The following is a 10,642-nucleotide window of genomic DNA, read 5'->3' as shown; positions in this document are numbered from 1 at the left end:
TCAGCATTTGAATCTACTAGTTGCTCAGCAAGAGAAAAGATCAAGTTTTCTGCTTCTGAAAAGATTTACAGCCTGGAAATCCTATACAGGGTAGTTATATGTCAGAACCAACTCCACAGCACATAACCACCACCATATGAGTCGGAACCGACTCCAAGGCACATAACCACCACCACCACTCCCCAGTGACCTGGACTGCTAACCGCAATATCAGCAGTTGCTTCTCCAGAGACAGATGAGGCTTTCTGCTCCTGAAAAAATCTACAGCCTCAGAAGCCCTATACAGTGCCTTTGATCTTCATCAGTAAGGGTCTTAAGTTCCTGATACCTCAAGTCACTGTTTTTGTTGTTAAGTGCTGTCAAGTTTTTCTGACCCATAGTGACCCTGTATAGGCTTTCTGAGAAATAACGGGTGGGTTTGAATCTCTGAACTTATGGTTAGCTTATCCTACAGTGCCACACCAAGACTCTACTATTATATATGTTGTGGTTGCTAAGTGCCTTCAAGTCGCTTCCGACTCATAGCAACCCTGTATAGATTTCAAAGGAGTGGCTGGTGAGTTTGAACTGCCAACCTAATGATTTAAACAACCTTGCAGTCTAGTGCTTATCCTACAGCACTAAAATCAGGAAAAATGTGTGCCAGGGATATATCCTTTTACCATACTTATTCAACCAGGAAGGAAACTATTTCCTGAACTAGGTACTGGTTGCATATGTGTGTTCACTTTTTAAAATATATCAAGCTCTACATTTATCATTTGCATATAATTTCATTTAAATTTTACTCACAGGAGGATCCCATGCAAAGCTATTTTTCTGTATTTTAGGTGGCATGCTTTCACTCATTGTCTTCCCAGCTATGAACTTGTGTATTTTTTTATAGGTAGAGTCTCTGACTTGTTATTATCTCATAGAATTCTATGGTACTGTTCCAATGAATTTAGTTTAATGGAAGTCATTGGTGTTGTTGGTAAGTATCATCCAGTTGACTACAATTTATATATAGCAATACTGTATAGGGTTTCTGAGGAGCAGCTGGTGGTTTAGAACCAATGACCTTGTGGTTAGCTGTCCCGTGTTTATCCTACAGCACCACACCAGAACTCCAATTAGAAAATTTTAACAGTGATTCACATGACATGATTTGTTAAAAAGATGGTTATCCCTGTTATATAGAGAGCTTCCATAATTTTCTCTGGTTTATACTACATGAGTCAAAGTAATGCATTAAATGGACTCATTATGGCATTTCTTATATTCAAATCCAGAAGAGGTGGGGAACATTGTAGACACACTTTTAGTCTCCATTTCATATCTTTTTCTGGTATGTCATCTTCTGCTACCCAAACTGAGAAGCTAAAAATGCAGGGCATGAGGCATCTGTTTTGCTAGTGTAGTTAACAGGCACAGTGTGGTTCTGAGCTGGCAGCAATAGTTATTGCTTCCTAGTTCTTGAAGCTTGTTGGTTGTAGTAGTGCCAGTGGTGGCATGATTCTAAAGTAGGCAGCTGGAGAGTTTACTTTACACTCTACAACTGACTTCTGGAGCATTGAAATGTCAGCACATCTCCTGGTTTCTCAGTTCTAAGGGAGAGCTTTTTATTATGAGAACTATGATAAAAGCTCAACTTTGAGTCTGTAATCCTGTAAACTGTTTTAATGCCTTATAGTACATCTCTTTCTGTAGAAAGTACCTAGCAATAAGCCCGTCCTCTATAACTGATTCCTACTTGGTAACAATACCCCAAACCCAATTCCACTCAGAATTAGTCTTTTCTGACTCAGGGCAGTCTTATCTATGATTTCCAAGACTGTAAATATTTATAAGCACAGACAGCCTCATGTCTCTACAACTAGTGAGTGACTACAGACAGAACTTGTCTCAGCAGTATACTTGAATATGGTTTGCTAAGAAAATATCAGGATAGCTGCACCAAGGAATTTTTTCCCATCACCACAATGCACCTGCTCATTTTTCCAGAGTAGCAAGGGGTGTCTTTCAAGAATTACCGTGAGAAACTTTACCTTGCCCCTTCAGATTTATTTTTTTTCCCAAAATTCAAAGATCACTTAACAGTAACACAGTTTGAGTCCTACAAGGATGCCAAAACTGCCATTGTGATATGGTGTAAATCAAAGAGAAAAGAATTCTTTGGAGATGGGTTAGAAAGATGAAAATGCCACTTAAAAAAAGTATAGTCCTAGATGGAGGATGTGCCCAAAACAATAGCTTCACATTTTGATTTTTTAAAATAAATGTTTCTGTGACTTTGTAGCAATATATAAATATATATATGTGTGTTTTTTTGTTTGTTTGTTTGTTTTTTACTTAACCTCGTATACACAGAAAGTCTGATGTGTTTAGGTCATGAAATGTTGGATATCAGAGCAAATTCTTCAGCCAAAGGGTAGAGAATTATTGACCTAAACACTACAAAAATAGGGTACTTGTGATTTACTGAATTCTCTCTAATGCATTAAGTCACATTAACTATTTTTTGCAACATTTTGACTTTCAAGCAACTTTATGTGTGCATGCCACTCAAGGATTATTTCCTAATGCACAGTTAATTTTTCAAAATAATCTGTTGTTTATTGTAGTGTGCCATCAAGTTGGTTCTGACTCAGTGACCTTGTATACAGTTTCTGAGAGTGGCTGGTGGGTTTGAACTGTTGAACTTGTGGTTACTAATTACAAAATATGTTTGTCACAGTGAGAGAAAGCAAGTTACCTAAAAAATTGACTCCATCCTCAAAGAGCCTATAATCTTGTGGGAAAAGCAGAATGAAACATTTACATTTAATTATAATACAAGTCATGCTATAATTTGTTATATTTTGATTAGAATTATAAATAAATTGTTGTGAAGATATAGAAGAAGGAGTAATAAGCCCAAAATTAAGACATTGGGTAAAGTTTGAGAACAGATGTTTTGTAAGAATTGATCAAGATGGAAGGTAGGTCTTTTTACAAATTAATATCAGGAGTAAATATTACTCATGGATGTTAAGAATATGGAATAATCTAGATCTCTGTGCCTTATCCATAAATTGAGATTAGGAGACTAACTTTTTGATAAAAGGAAGATTGAGGCCAGATTATGGAAAATGATAAAAGCCATGCTAAGATTTTCAGGTAGTATTCTGTGGTTTTTTTGAAATCATGTAAAACAAACTAATAAAATCTAAGAGGGTTAGAAAGAACATTCTAGAAGCAAAGTGAAACCTGGTTTGATCAGATGAAAGACTGGAGCTGAGGAACCTGCACATGGCTAGTAGAGAAATTTGAATAGAAGAAGGGAAGGCACCAATAATAGGAACAGAGAGGTGAAACATACAGCACTAACAGGACTAGTTATGAGAAACAAGGAGCTCTAGATTCCTGGTGTGGTGCTGTACAATCAGCACTGAACTGTGAACTACAAGGTCAGCAGTTCAAAGTCACCAGTTGCTCCTCAGGGTCACTATGAGTTGGAACCAACTTGATAGCACTTAACAAGAAGACATGATCAGAGAGGAAAACTAAAGGATGACATATCCTCTATTCAATATGTTGTTGTTGTTGTGTGCCAACTAGTAGTTTCCAATTTATAGTGACTCTGTAGGGTTTTTGAAGCTGTAAATCTTTACTGGAGCAGAAAGTCTTCTTTTTCTCCCATGGCACTACTGGTACATTCAAACCACCAACCCTGTGGTTAGCAATCCAACATGTAATCCACTACACCAGGGCTCCTTACTCTAATAGTATACAGAATAATGCCATCACTAAAATGTCTATATCCTAATCCCTAGAACCTGTGCATATGATTAAATTAAGGATCTTGAGATGTAGAGATTATCTTGGATTATCCCAGGGGCTCTTTAAAGAGGAATGCAACAGGGTGAAAACAAATAAAAGAAAAGAAAAGAAAAAAGGAGATAGGATGATGGAATCAGAGATTGGAGTGATGTGCTTATGTGCTTTGAGGATAAGAGACCAGGAACAAACAAATGCAGGTAGCATTTAGAAGCTGGAAAAGTCAAGAAAACCAGTTCTTTCTTGAAACCTACAGGAAAAAAGCAGCCCAGCTAAAACCTTGATTTTGAACTTCTGACCTCCAGAATTATTAGAATAAAGTTGTGTTGTTTAAAACCACTAAACTTGTAATTTGTTACAGAAGCAATAGAAAACCAATATACTCATTCATTTCAGACCAGCATGGGCAGCTACAGTGAGGGTGAAGGTGAGGCAGCCAGTGCTGATGATGGGACCCTCAACACACCAGGAGCTGAACCCAAGCCCTGGCAGGTGCCCCCACCAGCCCCTGAGGTCCAGGTGTGGATGCCCAGGGTCAACTGTCCCGAAAAGGTGATCATCTGTCTAGACCTGTCAGGGAAACACTGCCAAAGCTGGAGTCATTCAATGTCTGTAAAACGAATGCCCTCAACATCTCCCAGAAGATGACTGATATGTTCTTTCATACCAAACACAAGCTCTGCAAGAGTCATGAATTCGGTGGTGAACGATGACACAACCTGGCTGTGAGGCCTGCCTTCCAATACCCGGGAACTGTGCAGCTACCGCTATGACCTGGAGACCGCCTTCTGCTCCAAATTCAATCTCAAAGGTCTCTTTAGCCTCATCCAATTGAAGACGGGCCTGCCAGTCACAGAGAACGTACGGACAATCCCGCCCCCATATGTGTTTCGCACCACCTTGTCTACAGCCGTCCAGCCTACCAGCCTGCCAGTTCTCCCTGACGGAGCCCTGAAGAAAATGTTCCGATGCCCATATTTCTTCTTTGATATTGTTTACATCCATAACCGTGCCTATGAGAAGGAGGAGGAAATTAGTTGGAAGGACATGATTGCGTTATGGGCAGACTGAATACCAAGGGCACAAGTTACAAGTATGAGGTAGCACTGGCCGGGATGGCCCCAGAGCTGCACACCTGCCTGGCCAAGCTGTTGGCTTACCCACTGCAACGACCCTGTCAGAGCCACGCTTCCTACAACCTGCTAAAGGTGGAGGCCGCAGAGGTTGAGACCACTGTCTGAACTAGCCCTGAACACCTCAGCCTTCTTGTACATGAGAGCTGGGCCTTGAGTGGTAGTTCTTAAACTGGCCTCTCTGGATCCCCAAGGGTGTTCCAGGAGGCAACCAGGGCATTTGTGGGCATGGGAGCAGCTCTGGATTTCCATAGGCATCTCAGAGGCTCTGGGTACCCATCCTCCATATTCTCCAGATGATGCCCCAGTCCCTGGTGATGTCTCTTGCAGCTTTTGATCTTCCTCATCTAATTTTGTCACAAAATAAAAATTTGAAGATCTCAACAATAACAAAACAAAACAAAACAAAAGATCTTAGACCTTGCTGACTACTGGGAATAGAGCAGTGAATAAGATCAACATAGTGGATTACAGTTTAATCTGGTAAGAAACACTGGAAGAAAACCCAACATACTGAATCTGATGTACTTTGTGAATAGCTATGTGGATGTAGCTAATAATAATAGCTAGAACATGCTGGTCACTATCCTAAGCACTTTTTTGTTTTGTTTTGTTTTGTTTTGTATTGAACTCATTTGTGAGACAGGTAATATTATAATTCCATTTACAGATGAGGAAACTGTGATAAGAAACTATAAAGCGATTTGCCCAAGGCCACACAGCTGATAGGTGACAGAACAGAGATTCAAGTAAACTGAGAGAGTCTAACCCCAGAATCTGACCTCTTAATCCACCACAATTGTAGTAATTATAGAATCTGAGTTTGGACGTGTGTATAGATGTGGGATCTATAAATAGATATTTTATTTGTTGTTCTTTTTAAGTGCCATTGAGTAGATTCCAATTTATTTGTTGTTGTTGTTATTAGGTGCCATCGAGTCGGTACCGGCTCATAGCAACCCTATGTGCAACAGAATTAAACACTGCCCGGTCCTGGGTCAACCTCACAATTGTTGCCATGCTTGAGCCCGTCGATGACATATTGCCAATCCATCTTACTGGGAGTCTTCCTCTTTTTCTCTGACCCTCTATCTTTCCAAACATGATACCATTCTCCAGCGACTGGTTCCTCCTGACAATATGTCCAAAGTATGAAAGATTAAGTTTGGCCATCTTTGCCTCCAAGGAGCACTCTGGCTGCACTTCTTCCAATACAGATCTGTTCGTTCCTTTGGTAGTCCATGGCACATTCAATATTCTCCTCCAGTAACTATAACTCAAAAGCATCAATTCTTCTATGGTCTTCCTTATTCACTGCAATTAGCTGCTGCTCCTGGACACCTGGCCAGAATTAAAGCCCAGAGGAACAGGGCAGAACACCCTCAAACCAGCACCTCCCCAAGACACCAATGTGACTTGCTCCAGGGTTATAGCCCTGTGAGTAGCAAAGAAAGCTAAGCTGAATTCTCTGGGATACCACGTACTCAATTCTAGGAGTGACTGGTGGATTTGAACACTTAATCACACTCATGAGGAACCTGTACATAGACCAAGAGGCAGTCGTTCCAACAAAATAAAGGGATACTGAGTGTTATAAATCAGGAAAGGTGTGTGCCAAGATTGTATTTGTTCACCATACTTAGTCTGTATACTGAGCAAATAATCTGAGATTCTGGTTTATATGAAGATGAGCATGATATTAGGATTGTAAGAAGACTCATTAGCAACCTGTGATATAATACAGCCTTCCTTGCTGAAAGTCAAGAGGACTTAACATATTTACTGATGAAGATCTAAGACCATAGCTTTCAATATGGCTTACACCTCAGCATAAAGAATGCAGTAATCCTCACAATTAGATCAATATATGTTGTTATGGTTAAGTGTCATCATAGCGATCAAGTATAGGGTTTCTGAGGAGCATGTAGCGACTTTGAACTGCCGACCTTACTGTTCAAAGTAACCTTGTGATCAAGTGCTTATCCTACAGCACCATACCAGAACTCCACTACATCATGATAAATGAAAAGATTAAAGTTGTCAAAGACTTCATTTTGCTTGGATCCTCAATCAGTATTCATGGAAGTAGTGGTAAAAAAATCAAACAATGCATTGCATTAGACAAATCTATAGAACAAGTGTTCTAGAGCAAAGATATCAGTTTGAGGACTAAGCTGTGCCTGACCCAAGCCACGGTATTTTCAATAACTTCATATGCATGTGAAAATTGTACAATGAATAAAGAAGACTGTAGAATAATTAATAAATTTGAACTATGGTGTTGGAGAAGAATATTGAAAGCACCATGGGCTGCCAGAAGAACAAACAAATCTGTGTTGGAAGAAGTGCAGCCAGAAAGCCCCTTAGAAGTGAGGATGGTGAGATTTCATCTGTCGTACTTCAGACCCTTCCCTGGAGAAAGACATCCTGCTTGGTAAAGAGGAGGATCCGTGTAAAAGAGAAAGACCCTCAATAAGATGGATTGGCACTGTGGCAGAAACAATGGGATGAAGTATAACAACAGTTGTAGGATGGTCCAGGCCAGGGCAGTGTTTTGTTCGATTGTGCATAGAGTCACTAAGAGTCTGAACCAATGCAGCAACACTTAACAACAACAACAATTAGACTAAGAGGAATCCTGGTATGGTTCTGTGGATAAGCACTGGACTGCTAACCACAAGGTCAGAGGTTCAAACCAAGGCCACTCCTTGGAAACCCTAAACATGGTCACTATTATTCAGCACTGACTTAATGGCACTTAACAACAACAATGAGACTAAGACAAATGTATTACTGAAACAACTCTTCTACAGTCACCTACTAATTACAGAGTTTATTTCAAACGTTTTGTTTGAAATAAACTCAGGCGTGTATGAGCTAGAACACTAGTAGCGATACTTTTTCTCTTATCCTCACAGTACCATTCATGTGATCTTTCAATGATATCTGTATACTCAATAAGATATAAACTATATGACCATCTTAAGGAGCTCTAGTAGCTTAGTGGTTACAAATCGGGCTACAAATTGCAAGGTCAGCAGTTTGAAACTACCAGCTGTTCCGTGGGAGAAAGATGAGGCTTTCTGTTCCTGTAAAGATTTACAGCCTTGGAAACCCTGTGCAGGGTCGCTATGAGTCAGAACTGACTCCACGGCACACAGCCACCATATGACCATCTTATTCCTGTTTGTTTCTGTTCATCACAACACCAACAAGATGGCACAATTTAAATGATACATATCTGTATCTATAAGAAGCAAATAAAAACAAACAAGTTAAGTTAATGTTAATGAGGTATAATTATTGGGGTACTAAATCTTTTCAAGAAGGATCAGGTTAAATAGATCCAGTTCAGATTATAAGTATTTGTGTTACTAGGAACACACACCATCAATCACCCAAGAAGACAGCAATGGCAAAACACACATTTTCTATTCATTGCATCAAGATCAGGTACAAGTATGTGTTACTTAACATCCAAAGTATGCTGGGAAATAGGAAATTGTGTCATTTGGATATCGTGAGAATACCATATTATATACAGTACATATGCTTCTGTGGAGTCCTGGTGTGGCAATGTAAGATAAGCCTTGGACTGCTGACCACAAAGTTAGTAGTTCAAACCCATCAGCCACTCCTTGTAAACTCCACAGTGTCTCTATGTGTTAGAACCAACTTGACAGCACTTAACAAAAACAACATGTTTGCATATATTTAATACACATATACCAAAGTGAGCCATCACAAGCTGTTTTGGCTCTCAGTTAACACTTAGAATCTCAGGCTTTTCAAAAGTTCACCTGCAATTGGCTGCTTCAGAACACCTGACCATAACTAAAGCCCGCAGGAACAGAGCAGAGCAGCCTGAACTCAGCACTCCTCAAGGCACCAACCTGATGTGATTTGCTCCAGGGCTGCAGTCCAGTGAGTAGAAAAGGGAGCTAAGCTGAATTTCCCAGGGCACCACATTGGTGCTGCAGAATAATGCACTGGACTGCGAGGTCAGTTTGAACCTCAAAAGTTGGCGGTTCAAATCCACCAGCTGCTCCTCAGAAATCATATACAGGTTTTCCATGGGTCAGAACCATGTTGACGGTAATTAACAACAACAACAACATACTCAATACTAACCCACCTCCCTTCTCCCTTGTAAGCAAGCACATTCTCCCTGGTCCACGGATGGTTATGTGGTGGGACATAGTTCCAGGAAATGTCATTCAGCACATATGTGTCATTACAAAGAGAAACCCTGGTTCCTTCCGGTTGTCTTACTTTCTTAAAACCATTTCTTTAAATGATTTTGAAAGTTGGGAACCAAAGGTTTTTAAAATTGAATAATCATCTTTTCACATGTCTTATTTGTATACTTTTTGTGAATCCCAAATGACTCTTTTTAAGTCTTTACTGCACATTCCAGGTGGGCTTTATAAGCTTTCCAAGACATGATTTAAAGATAACATGAAATTTAGTGTTCACCAAACTAAAAGAGACAGTTTTGAAAACAAAAATTGAGCCTCTTTTTTTCCTCTAGTCGTTCCTGTTTCTGTATCTATGGCCATTTAAGTAAACATCTGAAAATGGGTTTTATAATGATAGGAGAATCATGAATTTCATTTACATATTTACTGTTCACATACTGCTGTGCTGGTAATGGCAAATGCAGAGTTTATTCAAATAGTTGTCTTTGAAACACATGTGAGAGGTCAAAGAATATCTTGGTGGCTTTGAGGATTTTCACAGACACAAATATACAAAATAAGGATTGGCGATGGTTTTCTGAAATACCCTTGGGCTATGTAATGCTAAATTATACCTGAAATTCATTCTATTCAACTCAGCAGGCTGAAGTAGCACATCAATGTGATAATTATAACTAAATATGAGCAGGAAAGGAATTAGGAGGACAGGAGTGCTGTGTATACTTCTTCTGTAGACAGGTTGAAATGAATTTTATTAATAGATATTTTTTGTACATTTTACATTGCAAATGATTAGGAATTTTGAAGTAGAACTTTTTTTATACTACCTTAGAAATAGTGTTGTGTGTGTGTGTGTGTGTGTGTGTGGCGTGCTTGTGTGGCATTGTAGGTTAATGCGCTGGACTGCAAAGTTGGTTTGAACCACAAGGCTGGTGATTTAAGTTCACCAGCTGCTCTTTGGAAACCCTATACAGGTTCTCTGTGAGTTGGAATGGACTCCACAGTACATAACCACCACCACTACATATATACTTAATATGATCGATAGATGGAAATGTTTAGCTAATACTTCATTTAAAACAGACAGAGAACACACATCTCAGGTTGCTTTCTGTGTTTTACCTAGTTCTAAGTATTATATTTTTTTCTTACATGAACAAATCATTGTAATGTCTACTCTAAAAGAAAAAATAGATAGACAGACAGATAGTTTATGTTGTTGTTATTATTGTTAGGTGCCTTCCATTTGGTTCCAAATCATAGCCACCATATGCACAACAGAATGAAACACTGCTTGGGCCTGTGCCATCCTCACAAACATTGCTAAACTTAGCCCACTGCCTTTAAAACCGTGCCAATCCATATTATTGGGTATTTTCCTCTTTTTGCTGACCCTCCACTTTACCAAGCGTGATGTTCTTCTTCAAGGACTGGTCCCTCCTGATAATATGTCCGAAGTATGAGATACGAAATCTCACCATCCTGGTTCCTATGAAATTTTCTGGCTGTACT

At 39.5% G+C, this 10,642-nt stretch overlaps 2 protein-coding genes across 4 annotated transcripts in view; one reads left to right on the top strand and one right to left on the bottom strand.

The window, feature by feature from the left end:
• Positions 1-4,803, bottom strand: part of LOC102812749 — a 170,016-nt gene extending 165,213 nt beyond the window's left edge. The window contains exons 1-2 of the mRNA XM_006859249.1: positions 4,466-4,803; positions 4,265-4,368 (exon numbers count right to left, since the gene is read on the bottom strand). Coding sequence (XP_006859311.1) covers positions 4,265-4,368; positions 4,466-4,803 — 442 coding nt within the window. The remainder of the gene's footprint in view (positions 1-4,264; positions 4,369-4,465) is intronic.
• RALYL (RALY RNA binding protein-like) overlaps positions 1-10,642 on the top strand; it is a 1,110,405-nt gene that overhangs the window by 732,508 nt on the left and 367,255 nt on the right. The gene's annotated exons all lie outside the window — the stretch shown is intronic.

Source organism: Chrysochloris asiatica, unplaced genomic scaffold (genome assembly GCF_000296735.1).
Source record: "Chrysochloris asiatica unplaced genomic scaffold, ChrAsi1.0 scaffold00031, whole genome shotgun sequence".
Lineage (NCBI taxonomy): Eukaryota > Metazoa > Chordata > Mammalia > Afrosoricida > Chrysochloridae > Chrysochloris > Chrysochloris asiatica.
The sequence above is the reverse complement of the archived record's forward strand: the minus strand, read 5'-3'. Positions and strand labels throughout refer to the sequence as shown.